General features: G+C 43.8%; 2 protein-coding genes across 3 annotated transcripts in view; one reads left to right on the top strand and one right to left on the bottom strand.

The window, feature by feature from the left end:
* Window positions 1-9,253: 9,253 nt before the first annotated feature.
* Window positions 9,254-19,187, top strand: AKTIP (AKT interacting protein). Of its 2 annotated transcripts, none has more exons than XM_006908756.3 (10): window positions 9,254-9,388; window positions 11,808-11,920; window positions 13,361-13,566; window positions 15,746-15,810; window positions 15,905-16,005; window positions 16,496-16,584; window positions 16,663-16,761; window positions 16,848-16,955; window positions 17,796-17,856; window positions 18,020-19,187. In XM_006908756.3, exons 2-10 carry the CDS (start codon window positions 11,879-11,881, stop codon window positions 18,125-18,127), a joined length of 879 nt encoding a protein of 292 aa, XP_006908818.1. In that variant the 5' UTR covers window positions 9,254-9,388; window positions 11,808-11,878; the 3' UTR covers window positions 18,128-19,187. The 2 variants fall into 2 exon arrangements, with proteins under 2 accessions (XP_006908818.1, XP_006908816.1); XM_006908754.3 differs by having other exon boundaries at window positions 18,017-18,806.
* Window positions 18,849-26,031, bottom strand: part of RBL2 (RB transcriptional corepressor like 2) — a 42,905-nt gene continuing 35,722 nt past the window's right edge. Inside the window, exon 23 of the mRNA XM_025044598.1 lies at window positions 18,849-20,253. Coding sequence (XP_024900366.1) covers window positions 20,083-20,253 — 171 coding nt within the window. The 3' untranslated portion in view covers window positions 18,849-20,082. The remainder of the gene's footprint in view (window positions 20,254-26,031) is intronic.

Raw genomic sequence — 26,031 nt, 5'->3', positions numbered from 1 at the left:
AGTTGCTATTTTAAATCAGGTGGTCAGGCAAGACATCACTGATAAGGGGGCATCTGAGCAGGGAACGGAGTGCATCGATGAACACAGATTCCGAAATCTTCAACAAAATATGAGCATGCTGAATTCAGCAGTACAGTAAAAGAATTATATGCACCATTACCGTGTGGGATTTACCCTTGGGATGCAAAGATGGTTCAATATGTTGAGTCAGTCAGTGTGATACACCACATTAACAGAACAAAGAATAAAAATCATGTGATCATCTCAACAAATGCAGAAAAAGCATTTAATGAATTTAATGTCTCTTCGTGATTAAAAAAAAAAACTCAACAAATTAGGCATCGAAGGAATTTATTTCAAAACAATAAAGGTCATATATGAAAAGCCCACAGCTAGTCATACTCAATAGTGTAACCTGAAAGCTTTTCCCGTAAGATCAGGGACAAGACAAAGATGCCCACTCTTGTCACTTGTATTCAACGTAGTCCTGGAAGTCCCAGCCAGAGCCAAGGGGCAAGGAAAAGAAATAGAAGACATCCAAATCAGAAAGGAAGAAGTAAAATTATCTATTTGCAAATGGCATGATCTCATATGTAGAAAATGCTAAAGACTCCATAGAAAACTGTTAGAACTAATAAATCCAATAAAGTTGCAGGATACAAAATCAACATGTGAAAATCAGTTGCATTTCTATATTCTAACAACAAACTATCCAAAAAGAAAATCAAGAAAACAATCCCATTCAGAATAACATCAAAAAGAATAAACTCAGCCAAAGAGGTGGAAGACTTGTGTATCGAAAACTATAAAATACCGATGAAAGAAAGTTTAAAAGATACAAATAAATGAAAAGACATCTTGTGTTAATGGATTGGAGGAATTAATCTTGTTAAAATGTTCATACTGCCCAAAAAGTGATCTACATATTCAATGCAACACCTATCAAAATCCCAAAGGCATTTTTTTTCAGGAATGGAAAAAATAATCATAAGGTTCATGTGGAATCACAGAAGACCCTAAATAGACAAAGCAATCCCGAGAAGAGAAGCTGGAGGCATCACGTTTCCTGATTTCACAATATATCACAAAGCTACCGTAATCGAAACAGTACGATACTGACAAAAACTGACATATACACCAATAGGATGGAATAGAGCTCAGGAATAAATGTACGCGTATATGTAGTCAGCTGATGTTTGACAAGATACCAGGAAAACAGAACGGGAAAAGGACGGTCTTCAAAGATGGTGTGGGAAGAACTGGATATCCAAACGCAAAAGAATAAAACTCTGTGTGTGTGTGTGCGTGTGCACGCGCACGCGCACGCGTGTGTTTTAAAGAAGCTATGGCACAAAATAAAAGTCACAGAACTACATTTGCTGCATGTATTCATGGAACTTTTACCAATTTCTAGTTCTCCGATATAATGAAATCCTATACTAAAAAAAAAAAAAATCTGCTTACTCACAATTATGTCTTGACTAGCTGAGCATTTATCATTTTAAAACAAAATAGTATTGCAGAAATAATTGCAGCGTGTTTGGCATCAGCAGAGATGGGCGGACTTCAGCGTAACTCTTTAAGACGTTTGAGAACAAAATATCCAGCCATGCCATTTTTCTCGTTTCAGCATTGAAAGGCCACAGCGCGATAAACACCCCGTATCGATTGGGGGAAACAAAACCGAAGTGGTGATAGGGTGACTGTGTGACACGTGGGCGAAGAGCATTCCAGGTAGTGGGGACAGCAGGTGCAAAGGCCCCAAGGCGGGAGCACACCTGGAATGTTCCAGGAGCAGCAGAGTCCACTGAGGCTAGAGAGTGGCTTGAGGAGGGGAAATGTGCTGAGGGATGAGGTCAGAGGGCAGTGGGGACAGGTTAGTGGGTGGCAGCAGCCAGGCCGCCTGGGCTCCCGTGGGTCTTTAGTTGGCATGAGATGGGAAGCCACGGCACCTGAGCAGAGTGTGACATGGCCTGACCTGGGGCTCGGTGTGCTCCCTTGTCGTGTGGAGGATAGACTGGGAGGAGGCGGGGAAAGCTGGAGCCCAGCGAGGAGGGTGGTGCTGTCATCCAAATGAGAGGTCAGGGGTCGTGGTGGCTGGGACCAGGTCGTGGCAGTGGAGGTGTCTAAATGATTCGAGATTGTCTGATTTGCAGCATATTCTCTGCTCCCTTTCCTCTCTGTGTGTGACTTTGCATTTTATTGCCGAGTGTCATTTCTGGTCAGGAAGCAATAGTGACACACCCTCTAATCAGCTTGAGTTTCCTGTCGAGTGGCCTCTGGCACCAGTGGCTGCATTAAGTGACTGGCTATTCCAGAAAGGAAGAAAAGGGTGAGGCGGTGGTATGCGGGGTACCTCACTGCCCCCCACGCGGTGTGGTTTAAGGTAGGAAGACCCCAGTAAACCCAGTATAGTTGTGAGGATGTGGCTGGATAGGGTTGTGACTTTTCTCCCAAACCCTCTTGGTAATTGGATTTCCGCAGCTGACACCAGAGAGCTTGTCACCTGGGTTAGTCCGCTTTCTGACAGGTGTGTGCTGATGCCCCCAGACCAGTGCAACCAGAGCAACTGGGACTTGGTCAATGCTTAAAATACATGTTTGTCCTGAGACACTGGGTCACAGGACCCTCGGGTTATGAGCTAACTCTTGAGTGACTTGTGTCACCAGGAGTGAGGTACCTCCCCCGTGACACCTCCGCCCCCACATCTCGACCTGAGCATAAGCTTGGCCCAGAGACGCCTAGCTGTCGACCTGTCTTTCCCGGGCATGTTTGGGGCTGGCCCGACACCTGAGCAATGTCGCAGCCTTCCCACGTGGCGTGAGTGCGGCGCCTTTTGGAGGAGGTGCAGCCATTGCCTTCACACCCCCAGCCCTCAGCCTCTCCTGATCCCTCTGGCCCCTCAGTCCCCCGGCCACCTCCTACAGGGACAGAGCCCTCCCCTTGTCCGGGCCAGGGCCGGAGGCCCCGGCTGGAGCTTCGTCCCTTTCGGGCTCTGAGCCTAGTGTGCGCGGAGGGGCTGCGTGGGCATCGCTCATTTCCGTTTTGGGGGAACGAAGACTCCGAGTCCGGGTTTCCACGGAGGAATGAAGTCGTGGAGGGGACGCCAAGTGCGGCGCCAGCGCGCGGCTCTGGGGCGAAAGGCGTGACCTTTCCTAGTGGGGCGGCCCTGAGGGGGGCGCTGAGGCGACGCTCGCAGCCCGCTGAGGGCGCCATAGGTGGAGGGCCAGCAAAATGCGCCCCTTGGCGCCATCCTGCGGCTCCGTGCACCCCAGCCCGGATGGGGTGCACCCGAGCCCCTGATAGGGTGCTGCCGCGCCCGAGGCTGGGGAGCACTCTGCCCAACGGAAATCTAAAACCCCTAGGAGTGGATGCTTTCAGGGGAGCAAATGTAGATCAGGCTTGGTGTTCAGGGCACGCGTGTGTTTACCGTGCGGACAGTCGGTCCCCCACGAGAATCACGCTGAGTAAATCCCGCGCCGGCCGCGTGCGTTCCCCGCGCGGCACAGCAGAGGGCGCGCCCCCCACGCGCCCCCGCGTCCTCCAGACCCGCCCAGCGCCTCCCCGGCCTTCCGCAGAGCTGCCCGGGGCTGCCTTTTATTGTCAATTGGAAGAGGAGAGCCAAACACAGGCCTTGGGGAGAAACTGCTGTCCGTTTCCAGGGAAGACACGACCATTCATTAGGAGATGCACTAAGGGTCTCTGCTGTCACCTTCGCGTGGTCACATTCCCGAAGGAAGCAACAGTGCACCTGCCCTTAATACTCCTGCAGTTTATAGAAGTCTTTATTTTCTCTTCTCCACACATTAAGTAATGTTTGGTACCTTGTCACGTCAGAGAGAAAAAGTGAATGTTCTTAAAAGGGACAGTGCACCTGAGGCCCGGGCGTGGCTGCAGGTGGGATGCGGTGGAGGCTTCCCCGTGAAATGCGTGAAATGCGTAATCCCCCTCCCTGAGATTCCGCTGCTTCTTACTAGTGTGGCAACCGCAGCTCGCCACCTAGTGTCCCCTGAACCCTGTTCAGTTTTTTTCAACTGGATTCAGCTCGACTAGCATTTCAGCCAGAGGCCGTGAGAGCAAGTCCACTTGATGGACTCATTGATAGTTGTGAGAAAGTCACAGTATGTCAGCCTGTAGAGAGGGAAGTAGGACTAGACAAATGACTCAACCGAAGACTTCAGAATTTACCAGTATTTACAATACCGGAATTAGCACAGATCATATTTGTTTTCAGTTGTTCACGAGTGATCATTGGGAGGCAGTTCTACTAAATCAGTAGTTTGGGGGCGGGGGCGTCACAATACACTCCTCACCCAGGAAGCACTTCCGCCAGTAATGCCCAGTCTCACCAGCGCTTCAGACCTCACAGTTTACGAGAAGTACAAGGATAGAGGGTCAAGGTGACCGACATCCGGGTCTGTTCAGACAGTCCGTGTTGGGAGGGGATACAGAGGGGGAAGTGGAAAGACTTCTAGAATAAAGAGATCAAAGAGACATAACCCAATGCAATGAATGAATCTTGATTGGATCCTGGCTTATGAAAATAATAACCATAAAAGCTTTTTTATGCTAGGTGACAACCAGGGCAATTTAAATAGGTGTGGGTATGCAACGAGGCTAGGAATTTAGAGAATTTTCTCAAGTGTGATTGTGGCACTGCGGTTCTGCAGGGGACTGTCCTTGCCCTTAGATACACGATGACGTATTTAGGAGTGAAGGTCATGATGACTGCAAGTTATTTTTAAATGATTCAAGAGGAAAAGGCAAAACCATTACCCATTGTCGAACCTCGGTGGTGAGTACGAGGATGGCCGTTGTACTTCTCTTTTCTGTATGACTGAAATTTTCATCATTGAAAGCTGGAATGAATGATGGTGACTGTCATTCGCTTCGGGTGGCGGATTCTCAAAAGCGCTGAGATGCCTTGTCTTTCACGAATGACTGTTTACCTGTTGTAAGAAAGGAAGGTGTCTACGTCTGGAACAGTGCCCACAGCCCTGAATTCAGAGCCCCGAATTCTTTATCAATGGATGCACATTGCTTTCTCTCTCTTTGGTTTCTTTTTTCTGAATCTGCCACTCTAGCTAGAACTGACCTTCAGCCTTTATCTTCTTTCCAAATGCTTTGAAACCACAGAGGGAGGTGGTTTTGCAAAGATAACACCAGTCGAAGAGAAGATTGCTCTTGTGGCTGGTGGCACAGTCAGCAGCATGCTAAGAGAATGGGCTGTTATTTGCAGTGTCATGCCACGTTCAAAATGCTGTTTGATTATAAAAGGAAATTGATTCCCTTCCAGCCCTCTCTGAGCGGCTATGTGGTGTATTGGTAGCTTTTCCTTAAAGCATAAATATTCACAGTAGTCCATCAGCTACTCTGATTTAGATTTGAAATGCTGTATTCTGTAAAATTCATCCCTTCACCTATCTAATCATCTGTTCATCCACTAATTTACTCAAGGGCGGGAGTTATAGTGAACAGAGCAGGGAGGAAAATGTGGTGAAGCCAAAAAGTGAAAGCACACTTGTGATGCTATTAGCAAGAATTATGATGATCAATGAGGATGAAGAAAGCCACTCATATACTCTATAGCAGTGTTTCTCAAACTTCAGTCATGGTCAGGAATTCCTGTTGTCTGTCATCTATGAGGATTATTATTAACTAGGATTCAAGGTCCTCCCTTAAATCCATTCACTTAAAAAAACAACTTAAATGCCTACTGTGGTCTCATCCTAAACATTATTATCCATAAAATCATGGTTTTGATGTTATTTTTTTCTGATGTATAAATGTGTAGCTCTATAATCATCTTATGTATCTCGAACAGTATGTGACACAAGTACCACACTATATAGGAATCTTCCTTTCAGAGAAGAGTTTAGGGGCAAATGGATTTAACTTAAAATATTGGCTCCTGTGTATGCACGTCTGAAATATATACACATTTCAATTCACCATCATTTTGCCTGTTAAGGCTTCCCTTAAGTCAGCGATCTGCTTTGTACAATTAACTTCCCACAAACTGAAAGAATGGATTCAGCGACTATTTTGCTGATTAGAATAGGAGCAGGAGTCTTGAATACGCACATCTGTTAAGTCCTGATGCAAGAAGAATCCATCTTTTGACACAGATATCAGATATGCTCCAAAAATTTAGAATAATGAATGTAATATGAAATGACTGAAAATGTTAGGGTTTTTTCCCCCTCAGTACTTTATATTTTAGTCTGAAATGGTACCTCAAGGCTGCCTCATTGCCCTTTGACTAAAGCATCCTCACCTTCAATAATGAGTTGGGGGCAGGCGTTTGGTAGGTAGGTGTTTTAAATATAATCTAGTTGCTTCTGTCCTTCATTGGTCAAATACTCATCACACACTCACTATAACCGGGCATTGGACTGGGTGCTGGGAAGACCATAAAGCGCACAACAGATGTGGTTGCTGCCTCATGGAGCGTGTAGCGTGGGAGAAAGACACTAATAAGTCATCTCCCAAATAAACAATGGCCCAGAGGGAGTGGTGTTTGGGCTAAGATCTGCGTGAGGGGGGAGAAAAGGATGTTCCAGGCAAAGGGTACCTCCAGTGCAAAGGCCCTCTCTCGCAGGGCATCACTCCTCCAAGGAGTTCTGAGAGGGTGAGCAGCTGGACTTGGGACAAGTGGGGCTACACGGGTGTTGGCCCTGCCACGCTGGGCCCACAGCCACCGTAAGGAATTTGGTCTTTGCTCTAAGAGTGATGGGGAACCATTAAAGGGTTGGACTCAAGAAAAATGACGGCTCTGTCAGCAATGAAGAGGTAAATAAATGGGTATCAGGTTACATCAGCCAAAATATTTATAGAAACACCCCAAACATTACTTATCCAAAACAGAACTATTTCACCATTTTCCACTCTCCCATAAACAGTATGGTTTTCTGTTTCTCATCTCAGTGAATGGCCTCACCATTCATCCAGTAGCTCAGGCCACTCATCTAGCTGTCTGATACCCACCTCATCTTTACCCACCTACCCCTACATCTAACCCATGGCCAAGTCCTGTCCATTCCACTTCTTGACTTTCTCTAGAAGTCATTCACTTCTCCATCTCCACCATCGAATCCGTGTGGAGTTGGTTTCTTTCTGTCCTACTCCTGCAGCTCTGCAATCTGTTCTCCATACAAAGTGGCCTTTTCCAAACACAGATCTCATATAGCACGCCTCTGCCTAAAGGCTGGGGATTCAGGGTCAATCTCGATTGGCTTGAGCCAGTCATGGCGGACTTATTCCATTTGCCCTGGGTTGGTTTAGTTGTGGGCAGAGAGACCCAGTAGCTCATTTCAGGTCACTGAAACGTGGTGAGCTTCTGGGAAAGCTATTCTTGTTCTTCGAAAAAGATCATTGAAAGCAAAGGATCCTTTTTCTGCTAGACTGTGTCACATTTGGGCGTGCCCGGAATGGTGCAGCCATCTTGCTACCCAGCACGAAAATGTAATTCGAGGGACTGTAAAGAAAGCAGTGCCTGAAGCCGGGAGCCGGCCCTGCCGTGGGAGATAAGTTCCCTTGCCAAGAAAGGCAGTTTAAGTTGGTTTCCTGGTACGTACAGCCATAAGGATTCTAACCAACGTATGTCTGGGGCATCAATGCCAAGTGAGCAGTTGGGTACACGCCATTTGAGGCTCAGTGGCAGCGCAGTCTGACCTGGAGAAATAGGAGTCCTCAGTGAAGCTTGGGGAAGGGGTGAGATGCAGAGGGTGAGATCAGAAACAAGTCTGGGAGAGGATGATGAGCTTGCAAACACGGTTGTGAGGGATTGGCCCAGAGAGGTGCCCAGGACCACCTGTGGCCAGAAGAAAGGATTTCCCCGCTTATCCTTTTTTACTCATCGAGCCTGATATTAAGGGCATTACAACATTCCGACGTGTATTCAAATTGGACAAAAAGAACTGGCTTAAGAGTGTTTCCAGCTGTGGAAGGAAGTTGGACTTTAGAACCAGCTCTTGGGATTAGCGCGAGCAGAATCTGGCCGCCTGCCATTTAACAAGGTCGTTTTACCACAATTTCAAAGGCAACCCCAAATTGAAGAAACAACCCGGTCAGAGGGCTATTTCTCATCTGAGTGTAAGATACTAAGTTAGGTTGGAGGGGGGGTCTCCCAAGAGAAGGCACCATGGCAAGAGGAGGCTTGGAGGCGCGAAAGCCCAGGGCAGCAGCCGCAGAATCGGTGTGGGGGCAGACGTGGGAATGGGAACGTGGGAACGGGGCCAGCACGGGGTGTGCCTTGTAAGTCGGGCTGAGTTTAGACTTCACTCAGTGTGACATGGCTCCCGTGGCAGGCTTCTTCTGAGCAGTGCTGGCGTTGGTAAAGGTGTTCCAGGTCAGTGTGAGGGCTTGCGAGGTGAAAATGAAAGTTAAGAATCGGGACCAGGCGCTGTGGTGCCGTGGAAGAGGTTCTCAAGGTTCAGGGCGCACCAGAATCACCAGGGAAACTTGTGACCAATGTAAATTCCAGGCGCTCGCCCCACCCCCGCCGCCCCGAATCGGGTTCCATAGGTTGGGTCCGATGGTCCGACACGTACATTTTTCCAAAGCTCCTCTGGCAGCGCTACCGCCAAGGGATGCCTTGAGAGTTTTGTCCCCATCATCAGTACCCATCAGCTCCTCCACTCTTTGACACAGAAAACGCGTGTTTCTCAACATTACGTAAAGCGTTCTTCCCGGTCCTCCCAACCTGACAGACCGTCTCGTGCCCGGCCGCCCACCGCGGTGGTCCCAACGTGCCGGCCTCAGGCCAAGCGGGAACCCCGGGGACAGTAAACATAGGAGGCGGACCCCAAGGTGGTCACGGCGTGGCCGACCGGCCGCCCCCTAAGTCTCTAGTGGGGACCCCAGGCCGGCCCCGGCCCCGCCCTGGCTAGGAAGACCCGCAGTCACAGCCTCCCTGAATGGCTGCGTCGGCCACGCACAAACCTGTGGGCGGACCTCTAAGGGGACTGGCAGACGCGGTGGCCAATTACGTACAGGCGCTGGCCTGTAGCCTCCTCATCCATCGCAGCTATTTTTCGTAACTGACAGTTCGCTCAGGCCCTGTTACGTAAGGGGCGGGTCAAGTGCCGCCCCACCCGAGTGCAGTACATTTGATTGGCAGGACGGAGTGCTGTCGTCCCAAAGCCCCCGGAAGAATGCCCTTGACGGACAGGTGTGCGAGCCACTTGCTGCCAGGAGGCTGGGCGGAAGCGACTGGGCCGGGCGTGGGGCGCGGGGTGGAGCCCGAGGCGAGAGTAGGGCGGGGCCGGGAGCAGGCAGGGGCTGGGCTGGCGCGGCGGCCAGAGATGCTGTCGGGCCGCGACGGCGCTCAGCGGACGGGAGCCCTGCGTTGAAGGCACCAAGAGAAGGTGAACTGCCAGGCCGACTGGTAGGTACGCAAGGACCGTGGAGTCCTTAAGCTCGGGCCGCCAGCGTCCTCGGCCCCGGTATTCGTTTGCCTGCTGGACGCTCTGGACTCCGCAGCTACGACGGCGGCCGCACTGGGACACGGAGGTCGGGCTGGGCACCTGTTCGCGTTTGCAGGCACCTGCTGTGCCGGCCGCCGAGGGGCTCGGGGCGGGCGCTGGAGGCTGTCTGGGAACTGGCCAGGCTGGCCGAAAGGAGGCTGGCCCGGCCAGCTTGCCCCGTCCAGGTCCCGCCCTCTTTGGCCAACTAAACGCCCGGCTCCGTCCCCGAGCCCCAGCTGAGGGGCGGGGGTGGTCCTTGAGCCCCGGAGGCCCTCAGCCCGCTCCGAGGGGCTTGCGTGTCGGGCTGGCCTCTAGGTAGCCGTAAGGCCGGGACATGGCCCCTGCCTTGCATCACCTCGAGACAGGTTTGTCCAGATTCTCAGCGTGCGCAGAGATGGGTTTCCGCCGCGGGCGAAGGTGCCGGTCCTGGCTGTCCCTAGTGAGCTGGGGCCAGGACCGAGGTTGTTTGCGTCTTTTCTTTGGGCCCTGCTCCATCGCCTCTTAATGTGGAATTTAAGGCTGTTCAGGGACTATGGCACATAGTAGGAAAGCGGGGGTCGTCTCCAGTTGTGGCTCATGCCCTGTACGGATCATTCATACGGGTCTAAGCCCTGACTTCTCAGCCGTATGACATGAAGACAGTCAAACGTGGTGTCTGTAGGGCCTCACCATAAATTCTAAAATTGCTTTCTAATGACTAGGATGCATTCTTCCTTCCATCTGTGTCTCTCCTGTTGGAAAATGCTACACTGTGTCTGGGTAGACATCTAATGGTGGTGTTATTCCCAAAAAGCATGTTTAATTTCTCCAGGCGATGCTGCTGGAACCAGAGGCAGCAGTAGACAGTGCCTCCTGCCAAAGGTGGTAGGACCTGGGGGCAGGTTTTATTTGATTCTTAAAGGCAGAGTTACAGAATCATTAGCTGTTAGACTTGGAGAGGACCTTACAGGTGACTTAATCCACTCCAGTAAATTTACATGGTGGCGAGCACTGTGTCCCAAGAGGAGGGGACCCCCTGTTAACCAGGTGTGTCCCGGATGCCAGTGGGGTGCTGCACATTTCTGTGGATCTGGAGACCAGTGTTGTCATTCGGGCCCAACAGGAATATGCCTCCATGCATTTCTGATGTAGCACCCATTTCCACGCTTCGTAGTCACCTTTAAAAGCAGATTTGCAGGGAGCTCTCAGTGATAAATTGCTGTTTATTGGATGTAAGTCAACAGGTTTGTGGAAGAACCAGGATCCTCGTTGCTTTGATTTAATTACCAGGTGGCAGTATGTCTTGGAAAGCAAAACAGCAGTAATTGGCACTGGTGGAGTGTGGGTGATCTCATGCCCACCTGTGGGTGTCATAGGCTTGCCAGGAAACACATTTTTGCTGATTAGGGACATGTGGTACATGATCCCCTAATGATTTGCTTATGAATTGAGTAAAACGTTGCTAAGTTTTGACCCTTTTCACCTTCAGCCTTCTGCTTGGTGCAGATAGGAATTCAAAGGAGGCGCATGCTCTGAAGGGACCCAGGTGGGGAACGGGAACCGCTAGGCAGAGTTGTCCTGCTCCTACTCCTGGGCTCTCATGGTTTAACTTTGCCTCTCTTCCTTTGTATTTTTAGTAAATGACCCACTGACTTTGTGACCTTTGAGACATGCTTTTTTATCCACTGCTTAAAGCTTTGGTGGAAGATTTGTGTTTGTGAAATGTCTTGTTTGCACTTCTCTGTTGCATTTGTATGTACTGCTTGGCAAATCCTTAAATGCTTAATTCTGCAGTTTCCATACTTGGAGCAGTTGGAAAAGGTCATACTGGGGGACAGTCCCGACTGGACCCTGTTATCCCTCTCTGTCTTATATGCTCTCCCTCCCACATGTTTTTCCTTATTTCTTTGGCTACTATTTTCACTGGAGAGAATCATTTTGTACTTAAGACAGCTCCTTTAAGAAACACTTAAATCAGCCTCCTTGGATCTTCAATTCCTCATAACCCTGCGAACACTGAGGCTTTTTTACGTGAGTACAGTGCATTCTGAACCTGGCTGTCCCAGTAGTCAAATGCCTAGATAGCATGCTAGTAGCGACTATTATTGTCCATATCTTCTGCATATCTGGCACCAAAGCTGAACTGTGTCCACTAAACACGCTGAGTCCTGGCGAGCACTTGGCACTTTTTTGGGGGGTACTTGAAAGGTACTATTTCTGAAAACTTTTTTCCCCTACGTTTTTGTAACTACATAATATTATATTGTATTTTTATTTAGAGTGTTGTATTTAGTTCTTAATTATTTTTCAAGTCTTAACTTTTGGTATTGGTATGTCTCTGTTTTCCCATTTCATTTTAAGGTAACGTGAATTCCGAAGACGGAGAGTTTAATGTCACAGACTTCTAAATTTCTTTGTGTGGAGTACACGTTATGAACCCTTTCTGGAGCATGTCTACAAGCTCTGTACGCAAAGTAGGTACTGTTGATAAATTTAGTTAGGAAACCACTTGCATCAGAATAGAGGCCAAAATAATTTATACTGAGGTTGCCTGTAATCTTAACAAGATTACCTGGTTTTTCTAGTTCAGGTTTTACCTTTGAGAAATAATTATTTTGTTAATTAATGTCAGGTTTTGAGACGGAGATCGCATCTCAAATAGAAACCATCTGGTCATCACAATTCTAAGATTATTTTGACAGGTTTTATTTACACATGATGAAATTCGTGACATATATGTAATAGTTTTCTTTTAAACGGCAAGATTTTATAGTTAGAAAAGGCTTGGGAAGAGTCAGTCCAGTGTGGTCAAGTCTCGAAGTTACTGGTTTAATTTTTCTAAATTATCTGTTTTTAATTGCAAAAATAATACATTTTAGGAAAGCTGAAAATAGGCAGACAAAGAAAGACTATAACCCATAATTCCACCTCTATGAGAGCACCTCTGATAATTTTTTTTTTCCTATGCACATGATACACATTTTTAATACAGCTAATTAAACAGCCTTTGCTGTACTGGAGCCAAGCAAGTACCTATGAGATGGCAGTTGAGTCTCTGACTCATTTAGACTTTGTCTCTACTATGGGTGACAGTTTATGCTGGTGATAGTCCAAATGTGGAAACATATCCATTAGGGATAAGATCAAAATCAGACACATTGCAAGTAAGAGAACAGCCTCATTCTTTGCTTCTAACCCAGGTGCTAACATCAGGGGGTGACTAACCCCAGTCATCTGTTATTTCGAGCTGCTGAGCACCTGACCTTGTATAGCATCTAAGTGCCCAGGGACTTTTCTGATCTTTTACAGTTGTCTCATTGTTTAGTGACCCCTCGCCCTCTTTTGGGGGCCACTAAAACACTTTCTTTGTTTCACTTAAATCTTTTAAATATTGGCTTTGTTTTTATAGGCTGCAGCTAAAAAAAGAGGTTTCTAATGTTTTTCTAGTGGTCCACCTGCTCAAAGGACTTTCGCGTTGTCTAGAGCATGGTGCTAGCATGTCCTTGTAAAAGAGTAACTGCAGCTTTTAGGTCGAGGGCTAAATACATCATATGTACTCTCGTGATTTAAGAATCATCTTAACAAGACTCACAAATATAGTGGACAATCTGGTGATGGACAGAGGGGAGGGGAGTTGGGAGACTGGGAGAATGGGGTAACAGGTTAAAGACGTACAAATTAGTACTTGATGGTCACGGGGATGGGGAGCACGGCATAGGGAATGCAGTTAGCATTAATATATTGGCTGGGTGGAAAACCAGATGAGAAAAGGAGCAATGAGGGGGATTGTTTTATAAACTATATAAATGTCTAACCAATGTGCTGTATACTTGAAACTAATTTAAAAAAAAAACAAAACCTTGAGAGAAAAAAAGAATCATCCTAACATGTTCTCACTGCTTCGTCTTGAATAGCGATCCGATGGAGAAGAGAAGACATTAACAGGGGACGGGAACACCAGTCCTCCACGCACTGCCCCCAAGAAGCAGCTGCCCTCTATCCCCAAAAATGCCTTGCCCATCACGAAGCCTACGTCTCCTGCCCCGGCAGCACAGTCAACAAACGGCACTCATGCTTCTTACGGGCCCTTCTACCTGGAATACTCTCTTCTCGCAGAATTGTAAGTTCTTAACAAAACTGTTTGGTTACATTTTGAATGACTCTTGAAGATAAAGAATGACATGTATTCCCATGGACTGGGCTCAGTAAATGGCAGCTATTTAATCCTCAAGCTCAAACCCATACCCCGTCAATATCAACCTCAGTGTTCATAGAACGGTAGAGGCAACGGCTGGCAATGTAATCTTTCTTAACCAAGGCCTAGGTAGTGTTATATAAGTATCCTCTCCTAAGTGTAATTCTTACTCAGAGCCTGGGTCAATAAGATTTAAAGACAAATCTGTCCTTTAATTTCACGTCTATTTTGGAGACTAAGCACCTATGGTAGGTCAGGAACCTCATCACTTAATTTTGCTTTGCTTTAATATGAAGTGAGGAATTCACCTCCCGAAGAGGCCGTTGTGGAAGGACAGTGGGAGGGTGGCTCTGTCATAGGTATTGGGTGGCAGTCCCAGCAGGGGGCTTTGTGCTCCATTCTGGTGATCACCTTGTAAGAGGCATCCTGACAGACTGGGGAGGTGGTCCCAGTAGGAAAAGCCAGACCTTGGGCGTCAACAGTCAAAGGAACTGGAACTGCTGACTTGGAGAAAACCTAGGAAGTACTTGTCTTTGTATTTGTATTTGAAGGTCCGTCTTTAGAAAAGGGATTTGACTTAATCTCTGTGACCCCCCAGAGGCAGAATTAGGCAATTACAGGGATGTTACAAAGAGTTGGGCTCCACGTAATGAGAACTTGACTAGTCATGAAGTGAAAACTTGGAGTGAGGCTGCACGTGTCATCGCACGAGCAGGTGGGCACTTCTGCAGAGTGCCTGGCGCATCTTCGGGGCTCAGACAGTGAATGAGTGCAGATGGCATTTGATTTAGTAACTGGTTACAAGGGCAGGAAGTTCACAGAATTCTTAATTTCAGTTACTTCAAAATTCCTTTTATGTGGAGTCATTTTAAAAGCACCCTTGAGCCCTCCCTCACTGTCCGAACGTTGTGAGGCCACAGAGTCTGCACCCCCCATGTAAAGGGCCGAGAGCGAACAGCAGCAGTGGTCCTGTTAGCTTTATAATGGAGGCCTGTGTTTGAGGCTGGGCAGTGACTTGGACAGGCTTCTATTGTGGCGTTAAATCTGCTGTCTGTATTAGAACACAAAACTGCCTTTCTGGCAAACTTCACTTTAGATACTTCTGCCAACCATGATGCCGTTGACATGCTCAATTTTAGTGATTTAAAAAATGGAATAACTGCTTTAAAATGATTAAAAGTAAGTGCGATGGCAAGTCAGTAATAAAGACTATCAACTAAGGTCCAATAAGCTATTTAGTAATTAAAATTCAGGACTGGCACGGTGATGTGTTTTAAGGCCTTAGATCAACACTGCTTTGTTCAGCGTCTGCTCACAGCCTTACTTATTTAGGCTCACAGCTCAGAAACGGCAGCATGGTAGTCAGTGGGTGACTAGGTCCCAGAACAGCCAGTGGAGCCCTCGTGCCAGTGGCTTGTCATCTCCCATGGGTCAGCACCCATCATTTCTCACACTCGGGCCCAGCGCCCAGGTGCCTGAGCTGTGCGGCAAACTCAGGAGCAGAGTGTGTGTCCGCGCCTCACGCTGGGCCCACCTTCACCAGGAGCACGCAGATAGATCTGAGCGTGGCCCCGTGCCACACAGACTGCTGTTCAAACCTTAAGTGACACCTAAGTGCAGGCCAGTCCCTGGTTATCTAAAATAGTGTTTAAAAATCGGTTTTGAATGTGTAGGTAGGCTCTATTGTCCACAGTCACAAAAGCAATAATTTTATAAATACTCTCATTTACCTCAAATTAATGTCCAGAACTTAAATCGCTTTGCATTGTTTAGAATTACCTCCAGGGTGATTTCTAAGATGACGTTTTGGGGAAGCTGCTTTCTAGGAGGAAAACTGGATATTTTGTGTATCCCCATTTAGCTTTAATTTTTAACTTGGGCCTTTTCTTTGGCTCATGTGTTTCTCTGAGCTCATGTCACGAAGCCAGTGAACGGGCAGCAGTCAAGGCCGGGCGAGAGGTTGTGATGACTCGGCCTGTGTGGTTAGGGCACAGCTGGCCCTTGAGGGAGACTGCTCCTTCTCAGAAAATGACTGTGGGGTGGTTCGATCTGTATGTGTCATGTACATCCATCTAATTTCATTATTCTGCTGCTTCTGTCTCAGTACCTTAGTGGTGAAGCAGAAGTTGCCAGGCGTCTATGTGCAGCCATCTTACCGCTCTGCATTAAGTAAGAAGGATTCACTCCTTGTATAACATATTTGTAGCATATCTGCTTCCTCCGACACGAACACAGGCCTTAACTATTTTTATTTTTCCTGTAGTGTGGTTTGGAGTAATATTCATACGGCATGGACTTTATCAAGATGGTGTGTTCAAGTTTACAGTTTACATCCCTGATAACTACCCAGATGGTGATTGTCCAGTAAGTAGGGGACAGTCTGGCTTCATTTGTGGGTCAGTGAGGAGGGCTTAAAGGGCGTTGAGGATTTCTTGTTTCTTTTCCTGACTGAATGCTTTTATGATTTCAGTTCCCCAAAATGTCTGTCCACTCAGTAGTCTTTTGAGGGCCTTTTTGTGCTTCGTTGCATCCTTTGCTGTGTCAGCCTCTGCCGTTAGCTTTACTGTTTCTCTGCCCAGGGTGTGCGGTGAGGCTGGAGGCTGTCCCACTGCACTTAGTACGTGACTGACTGACTGGCGGTCATTGTGCTGTAGTGGAGAAGAGGGACTCCCCTCTCCCCACTTGGCTGGAAAATCTAATTTTTATAAAAGAGTGGTGAGCGTAAAGTATCCCTTTTGAGGCAGCCCTGTGACAGCCCGACCGCCTCGTCCCGAAGCGCTTTTCTACGGCTGTCTGTGTGGGCCTGAGGAACTCCGCCGCTTCCGTACAAAGGTGTGTCTCTGTTCTGATTCAGCGCCTGGTGTTTGACATCCCTGTCTTCCACCCGCTGGTGGACCCCACCTCCGGTGAACTGGACGTGAAGAGAGCGTTTGCAAAATGGAGGTTAGTGAAGAAGCGCCTCCTGTAGGGACGTAAGTCAGCAAGAGGGAGCCTCGGTGGTCACGCTGTGTTTCCCTCCAGGCGGAACCACAACCACATCTGGCAGGTGCTGATGTACGCGCGGAGAGTGTTCTACAAGATTGACACGACGAGCGCCCTGAACCCGGAGGCCGCGGTGCTGTATGTGCCTCTGTGTCGTTTAAGATAAATTCGAAATCACAGTGAAGCAGATTGCTGGTAACGTTTGATTTAATTTTTTAACACAGGTATGAAAAAGATGTTCAGCTTTTTAAAAGTAAAGTGGTTGACAGTGTTAAGGTGTGCGCTGCTCGCTTGTTTGACCAGCCTAAAATAGAAGACCCCTATGCCATTAGGTAAGTGGCCTTCTCTAGATAAACCGTACTTTGCCATCCCATGCATTCACTTTTCGGGTGGTCTTAAAATGGGGATTTTTGGGAGAGTGTGTAATCTGTTAGCCTACCATCTTTCTTACTGGTTGTCATCTTGATTCCTGGTACCTCTTGGGCTCTTTCCTTAAAAAGTCTCACGTCGACTGGCACATTATGCCTGTAGCAGACTATTTAGTGACCTTGGTTTCCTAAAGAGCCTTGTAATGAGCAGTCTCAAGTGTAAGGACTTTACAGTTGGCAGTTTCAGCTGGAGCCCCCTCTTGAACTGCCATGTCCATGTTGACATTCAGATTTGGTGAATGGCATGAGCGTGAACGGTGTGAGTAGTGGGCTCCTTCAGCAATAAGAACTTGACCTTGGGGAGGGTGTCTGGAGGAGCACTGTGAACTGAAGAATCGGTGGCTCAGGCCTTCAGCAGCACTGCATGCTGGGGAGGTAGCGTGTCACACTGGTAAGGGGCTTGGGCTCTGCAGACAGACGCGGTTGGCTTCTGCACTTGCTGGCTTCAGTGACCCAGAGCCATTACTTGATTTTACTGTGCATCATTTTCTTCCTTTAAATAACATTACTTCAGGGATAGTTGCGAGGCTTAAATGAACTAACCCGTGGAAAGTGCTCCATAAGGGATAGTTATCAAGTGAGAAAATAATTTAGAGCGCCTCTGAAACTTACATGCTGACAACTAATTAAAGAATACTCTCCAAAAGTATTGTTCCTTGTTAAGTTTTGTTATAGGAACTGGCTTAAGTACTTAAAAATGAATGTTGTACAGATTCAGTAAGTCAAAGCTTTCTCTTCCTTAAGCTTTTCTCCATGGAATCCTTCTGTACATGATGAAGCCAGAGAGAAGATGCTGACCCAGAAAGTAAGTACATAACCATTTTTGAAATAGTTAACTTGGTTTCCTTTTGAAATGTCTTCACTGTAGATTACTCATTATTTACAAATAACTGTCGGGGAAATGAGTTTGTACAGTGCTGGAATCTCATCAGTCATTTCTTTAATGTCTTTTTGATTGTGCCTAGAAGAAGCCTGAAGAACAGCACAATAAAAGTGTTCATGTTGCTGGCCTGTCATGGGTAAAGCCTGGCTCAGTACAGCCTTTCAGTAAAGAAGAGAAAACAGTAGCCACGTAAGAGCTGGTGAATCTGGTGCACCATGCACTTTGCTGCCGGACTCGGGCCTAGTTAAAGCTGACCAATGGCAAAGGACTGCCTGCAGAGTAAAACCGTGTGAACGATGACTGAGAACAGTGTTGTCCGTGTGTGCTTAGGTTCTAACAGCAAGGTTTGGAAACCTCTTTAAGTGATGCATTACTTCTGTCAGAAGTGTCTTTAGGGTGGTTATCTAGTTCAGTACTCCAGATTATTGGGGACCTTGAGGCTTACGTATTCTTCTGAATATAATGCTAAAGGTAAGTGGCATTCATTTAAACTAATAGAGTAGCCAGTTCAGCACTATCTAATGATTTTTAAATCAGTGGTTTCAGTTGTACATACGTTAGGAGATGGAGAGGAGCAGCAGAGAGAGCCGGTTCGTAGCGTATTAGCACTTTTTAAGGGGAAGGTCATTTGAACCTGTTTTCAGCCTACTGTCTTACCGATTTACAAACTGCTACCACTGAGGTGCATATTAGGTGAGAGAGGAAACCAGAACACCTGTTCGTAGTTTTTTTTTAAAGCAAATTACTTACTGTATTTTTATGGCGGGGGGAGAGTGTTAAAATGGTTTCTAATGAAGTCAGATATTTAAGTGATGAATGACTAATGTGTTTTGTAGAGACAAAATAAACCAATAAATGATGGTTCTTTGTCATTTGTGCAGGAAACTACCCTTTTCTCAATATAACTGAACAGATTAATTTATAAATGCTTTATTGAAAAATACTTATTTTCATATAAAATTACAATAGCAGTAAATATCTTGAGAGGTTTTATAAATAATTTTGCAGAACACTATTCTAACTGAACAGTGTAAGTTCCATCTTTCTCTCAGCAATATGAAGTTACCTGGTAACTTTGTTTATACCGATTCAATTTACAATTGAATTTTCTCCCTAATAAGATTATTCATTCAACTTGAAAACTGCTGGAATAGTGATTAATAAAGGTATATATAGATAATTCAATAGCTGTTAAATAACCTTTTCTAATTTGTATAAATGGTACTATATACTAATAAAAACCTAAATTCTCATACCTATTTTTTTAACTGCCAGAAACACACCCAAAGGTATTTTAAAATGTATCACCTTAGTAGATACGTGTCTTTTGGATAACTACCTCCTAAAGAGGTCATAATTTTTCATATTAATTCCCTTACTTCAACTTGATTTTAAATCTTCACTTAGCCAGCTGATCCCTATTCACAAAAAAACTGGAAAATTTAAAACACATGCCCAGAAGGTGGCTACTGGGGGTTTTAACAGTTTAAAAAAGTACAAAAGCATCAAAGAAGATAATAAAGTTCACATTGTAGAAAGTGCCATCACAAATATACAGCAAAATCTGGGTTACAAAATCATGCTTTTTACAGTCCTAAAGTGCCACTTCTTATACAAGTTCACTCACACATTGCACACCAAACAATCAAGCACTGGTCACGCTGCATCACACCTAACGGGAAGAGGGGAGAATTACACAAAGGGAATGGGGGGCTCAGACTAATAAGCTAGGACATCTGAATCTGGGCTCTCTCCCTTGTTCTACTTCAGGAGTGCAGAAATCTCACACTCCTACCAAGTGTTTTAGGACAAAAACACAAGTTTTTGCTTTGCTTTTCACAAGGGCCAGAGCTGACCACAAAACAGGTAGTACTGAATTGAAACACAATTCCTCTTCGGGAGCATGTCAGCTGAGACCTCACACACATATCTGAGCATGCTTTGTGTCCTGCCATACTCGTCAAAGCTTTGCCAAAGAGTTACAAAATCCCAGTCTGGATTCTTGATAGCAAGCACTGAGTGGTAGGGGAAAAAAGGCATATGGTATGAGTGAAAATGCTCCAAAGACTCAGGATTAAGGAAAGTGCCCCACAGTGTAGCATGCGTTAAACGGTCTGTGAAAAGACAGTTCGGTATAGCAGACTAACCTCAGTGAGAACTGCGGTCGTTAGCTACGTCTTGGAGACGGCGTAACAAGGCAGAATGGTTTTCTGGGCAAATTCTTTTAGCAGGTGATTCACTTCCATCTTCCAAAAGAATCCCTCTCTTTTTGGTTGGAGTTTCTCCTGTCCGTATCATACTGTTAATTTCTCTCAGTCTCTGGAGTGGGGGGAAAGATAAAAAAAACGTTGAAATGTTTATACACATAATTCAGTGTTAAGGCAAAGAACCTCAAATGAGTTAAGTGGTTTACCTTGAAGAGTCTGAACATTTTCGTAGAGAAAATAACTAACTATACTTCCAATTTCACTTCTCAGATGTCTGAGACTGATGACTCATGGGTGGAGAAAGAGTATTTCTATTTTTTAAAGTGTTCCAGAGGTGATTTTGATGTACACTTTTCCACAACGTAAGAGTTTACAAATTTGTGATTTTTTAATTTACAACAGCTATAGAGCATCACATTGCAGTGCCATATTTAATTAATTCCATATGTCACCATTTCCCTTTATTTAAAAAATAGCATGATTTTACAAAGTATTGTGCCTTTTTATCTAGTGTTACTCATTTTTTAGCAGCCATTGTCAACTGGAATTTCACAAGAGATAAGCCTTAATTCCCTAAAGCATCCATTGTAGGTAATTTATTAGCATGATATACAAATGCACTAGTTACATATTATCCTTGGAGAATTGAGAAAAGTTAGGCAAATTATTTTCTCAGTCCCTACTGAGAAGAACATTGCCAAAGTGCTAGAGACTGGATCTACTTACAGTACCTTTGGCATTAAGTTTTGCCAAAGCCCCAAAAGTCAGTTTATCACATTTTCTGGTAGTTCACTGGTTTAAAAAAAATTTGTGTGCTACTTCACCGTTCATTTCTTCTTATGGAAAACATACCAAGCATATTCACATTCATTTATTATAATAAATTGTCTTAGATCTTCCCATATCAGTATATATGGATCACATTTCTTTAACTGCTATATAGTAAGTATTCTGTGGTATGTCTGTCATAGTTTGGTCTCCTATTAGTATGTTCTTTCTTCCTAATTGTTTAATACTGTAAGCAATGTTATCATAATTATTCATGAAGCTGTACCAAGCCACTGAATCTGCCCTGACAAGTAGCACTAGTGATCAGTCATCTTAATTGATACTGTGTTACTTGCTAATTCTTTTCTCATGGCAGGGTAAATGCTAGGATGTTATAGGTTGCTTCTAGACCCAAGGTACTTCTCACTTATTCTTCCTTGATTTCAGCTGTACCTATTAAGTTATGACGACAAATCTTTCTAACCAACAGTCTAATACTGCTTTCATTAATTGGAGAAACTCAATTCTGTGCTGGAATTTTTTTGAAACCTGCCCAGGTTGTGATAATGTATAGGCAAGCCACTAACTAGATGCTTATCCTAACCTTTTTAAAAGATTTACATACAGTAAAATGCACCCTTATAAGTATACAGTTCTACACGTTTTGACAAATACATAGTCATGTAATCACTGCAATAAAGATATAAAACAGATTCTTCACCCCAGAATATTCCTTCATTCCTAGTTTACCTACCCCCAGTCAGCTACTGATGATGTTCCCTGCCCTTTCCTCAGTGTCATAGAAACGGAATCATGGTAAATGGCCTGCCGAATCTATCGTCGTTCGCTTAAGCATTAGTATGCTTGAGATTTATATCGCTACGTGTATCAGAAGTTTGTGCCTTTTTATTGCAAAGTGTGGTAATCTGCTGGGTCTACCACAGGTTCGTTTATCCATTAACTAGCTGAAGGACATTTGGGTTATTTTCTACTTTCTGGCAATTAGGAATAAAGTCATTATAAACATTCATGAGCATGTTTTTGTTGAACCTGTTTTCATTCCACCTGACTAAATACCTAGGAGTGAGATTACTGGTTGTGTGATAAAGGTATGTTTAACTTTATGAGAAACTGCCAAACTAATTTCCAGGTACAATGGCTATGCTATATCATTTTGCATTCCCACCAGCAATATATAAAAGTTCCAACTGCTCCACATCATTGCCAGCATTAGTTGTCATTTTTTTAAACTTTAGCCATTCTCATAGGCACATAATGGGTGAAGTTCAGATCCTTTATGCACTTTTAAATTTGCTTAGTTTTCTTTCAGTTTTGGTAATCCTTTATCATATATGAGATTTGTAAAATTTTCTCCCAGTCTGGCTTATTTTTTCTATCTTTTTAAGAGCAAAAATTCTTAATTTTGATGAAATCCATCTTATCCATCTTTTATGGATTATGCTTTTGATGCATATCTAAGAAATCCGTGTAACCTGTATCCACATTTTCTATGATTTAACTTCTAAGTTTCATAGTTACAAGTTTTACATTTAGGTCTGTGGTCCATTTTGAGTTCATTGTATATGGTGCAGTCTGGGTGCAGGTTTACTATAATTCTTATATATGGCTATCCAATTGTTTCAGTACCATCTGTCGAAAAAGGCTATCCTTTCTCCACTGAATTGCTTTTGCACCTTTGTTGAAAATCGGTCGGCCATGTATGTGTGGTCTGTTTCTGGAGTCTCTTCTGTTCTTTTGGTCTGTATGTCTGTACTTTCACCAGGACCACAGTGTCTTGAGTAGTGTAGCTTATACTTGAAATTAGATAGTGTGAGTCCTTTAAGTTTCTCAAAATTGTTTTAATTCTAGTTCCTTTACATTTTCAAATAAATTCTGGAACCAGTTTGTTAATTTATACAAATAATTCTGCTTGGATTTTGACAGGAATTGGGTTGACTATAGATCAAGTGGGAGAAAACTGACATCTTGTTATTGTTTTCCAATTCACGAACATGATTTATCTCCATTTTCTCAAATTTCTTTCGCCAAGATTCTCATTTTCAGGATACGAATCTTGCACATCTTTCATCAGACTTATCTGTAAGTATTTAATTTTTTAATGCTGTAATAGTGTTTTGAAAATTTTTTACTTCTGATTAGTCATTGCTATTACATAGAAATACATTTGATTTTTATATGTTAATCATGCAACTTTGCTATAATCTTCTTAGTTCTAGTAATTTTCTATAGACCTTGTGATTTTTCTATGTAGAAGATCATGTTGTGACTGGTTTTTCAATCAGTATGCTCTCTCTGTCTTGCCTTATTGTTTATGCTAGGACCTATAGTTACAGTGTTGAATAGGTAATGGACAGAGCAGATATCCTTGCCTTAGAGGGAAGGCATTCAGTCTTTCAGCATTAAGTATGAGGTTAGCTATAGATTTTTAAAATATATATTTTTTATCAAGTTGAGAAAGTTCCCTCAGAGTTTTATCATGAATGAATGTTAGATTTATTAATAAATAACGGGCCATTAAGACTGCTATTTCTTGAATGTTTTGGAAGTTGTCTTTCAGGTAATTGGTCTGTTTCATCTATATTATCACATTCATTGGCCGAAAGTTTTTCCCTGTCAGACTTTTGGCTGTAGGACCTACACTGATCTCTCATTGCTGATGCTAGGAACCTGTCTTTCCTAATTAGTCTATACAGAGATGTATTAATTATTTTAATCCTCAAAAAAAATTAGCTTTTAATGACCAAAATTCCCCCTTTTAGTTGTCTTTCATTGGTTCCTGCTCTTTTTCTAGTTGCATAGGGTGAAATCTTAGGTCACTAATTTTTGAAATCTTTCTAATATAGTATTTTAGTGCTGACAATTTCTCTTTTAGCACTGCTTTTGCTGCATTTCACAAATTTCTATGTTTAGTTCAAAATACTTTCCAATTTTTTCTCAACTCACAGAAATATGCAATTTCGTTTCTAAAACTTATAAGGTTTTCCAGATCTCTTTGGTAATGATTTCTGATTTAATTCCACTGTGGTCAGAGAAAATTGAGACTTGTTTTCTGGTCCAGAATGTAGTCTAAATGTTCCAGGTGTTTGTTGGTGCTTTTGGAGTGTTCTACAAGTGTCAATTAGTCAGTTGGGTCGATGATACTGTTCACATCTTGAATATCCTTATAAGTTTCTCTACTTGTTCTATCAATTTTGAAAGCTCTTGACTATAAATGTTTTTTTTTTTTTATTCTGTTTAGGATTGTATATCTTCTGTCATTAGGAAATGACCTTGTTTATCACTAAAAATATCCTTTCCCCTGAAATCTACTTTCAGATATTAATATTGACATTGAAGCACTCCAAGCTTTCTTTTGATTAGTGTTAGTAGCATGTATAACTTTTTTCATTCTTTCACTTTTTAAAAAACAGCTTTATTGGGATATAATCCACACACCATATAATTCAGCCATTTTAAGTGCACAAATCTGTGGCTTTTAGTGTGTTCCCCGAGTCGGGCAACCATCAGCATGTTCCCCAGCTTTTCATCACCCCAGGAGACCCTGTAGCCATTAGCAGAAACTCCGGTATCCCTAACGTTAGGCAGCCACTAATCTTTCTGCTTCTAAAAATTTGCCCCTTCTAGACATTTCCTATAAATGGAATCATATACTATTCTTTCACTAGCTTCTTTCACTTAGCATAATGTTTTCAAGGTCCATCCATGTCACAGCACTTTATCGGTACTTTTTTATCGGAGTAATATTCCATTGTACGGATCTATATTTTATTCATCAGTTAATGGGACATTTGGGTTATAATCCTTTTACTTTAAACTATTTGCGTTTTTATAAAGTGCATTACATATAAGCAGTAAGTTATTAAGTCTAGCTTTTTTGTCCAATCTTAATCTCTGCCTTTTAATTGGTGTATTTAGACCATTTACATTTAATTGTTATTCATTTACTATCTTTTCATGTTTTCCCTTTTCCTCCTAATTTGGCCTTCTTTTGAATTGAGTATTCTGATTTATTTTTTTCATTTAACTCTTTGATCCACTTGGAATTTGGTTATAGGGTGAAAATCTAATAGTAGAGGAAATATCAGTCCTTTCCTCCAACTCTAATTGCTTTTTGGGGCTATTGCCATTTTTGTTCCCAGCTTTCACAGTCTCACTGGGAACACCACTGGAATTAGACTAAACCTATATAATGGTTGGAAAAAATTATATCTTAATATATGTTCCTATTCAGAAACATTAGCATATCTTCATTTATCCCAGTTTTAAAAAATATCTAATTCAAGTTAAATAATTTTTCTACAAGGGATAAGTTTATTCCAAGGCCTGTTATACTTTGTTGTTATTATAGAAGTTTTTACATTATATTTTCTAAAAGATTATTGCCATCTTTACTTGTTTTCCCCATCTTTCTATTTTACAGAAAAATACACTGAACATCCACTTATCAGTCATTAAAACCACATTTGTTCTCCCCACATAATTTTTACTTTTAGTTGAACCATCTGAAAGTAAGTTACTGACATGAGATATTTCACCTCTGAATAAGCATATTCTCCTACAAAGAAATTTAACGGGAATTTAAAGGTAAATATTAATATTAGAGTCCACATTAAATTTTCCCACTTGTCCCCAAAATGTCCTTTTTAGATATGCTTTTCTATGTAGGATCCAATCAAAGATATGCACTACATAATAATAGTATCCTTCCCACCATCTACCATTTCTTCATGATATTAACTTATTTTTTCGGTTATATATGTATGTTTCTTTCTAAGAATCTGTAACACATATCACATAAGGGCCTTTAAGATCCAGCTGCACTTCTTAACACCGCGTGATTCCCAGTGATCCAGCCTTACTGCCTCAAGGACAGTTTTCCTTCCCTGCTTCTCCCTGGATACTCTTCCATCTACATCTCAGCAACTTGCTGACTTTTCATACATTGAGGCCGGACTCAAGCTGCACTTTAAGGCTAAGGGAGATGCTGCCACACAAATCTGTGCTAATATGATTATCACACTGCACTGTACAAATGTCCATTTCTCCCCTTAGAGGAAGAATCCAGAGGACAGACACTGCCTGTTCTAAAAACAAGCAGTTG

This window comes from Pteropus alecto, unplaced genomic scaffold (genome assembly GCF_000325575.1).
Source record: "Pteropus alecto unplaced genomic scaffold, ASM32557v1 scaffold123, whole genome shotgun sequence".
In the NCBI taxonomy this organism is placed as follows: domain Eukaryota; kingdom Metazoa; phylum Chordata; class Mammalia; order Chiroptera; family Pteropodidae; genus Pteropus; species Pteropus alecto.
This window is presented reverse-complemented; position numbering and strand designations above follow the sequence as displayed.

What these genes read in the sequence shown, in the direction of transcription:
- AKTIP (XM_006908754.3), top strand. Translation starts at nt 11,879, where the DNA reads ATGAACCCTTTCTGGAGCATGTCTACAAGCTCTGTACGCAAA. An exon ending in CTACAAGCTCTGTACGCAAA is followed by an intron (nt 11,921 to 13,360) that starts GTAGGTACTGTT and finishes CGTCTTGAATAG; the next exon opens with CGATCCGATGGAGAAGAGAA. An exon ending in ACCCAGATGGTGATTGTCCA is followed by an intron (nt 16,006 to 16,495) that starts GTAAGTAGGGGA and finishes GTTCTGATTCAG; the next exon opens with CGCCTGGTGTTTGACATCCC.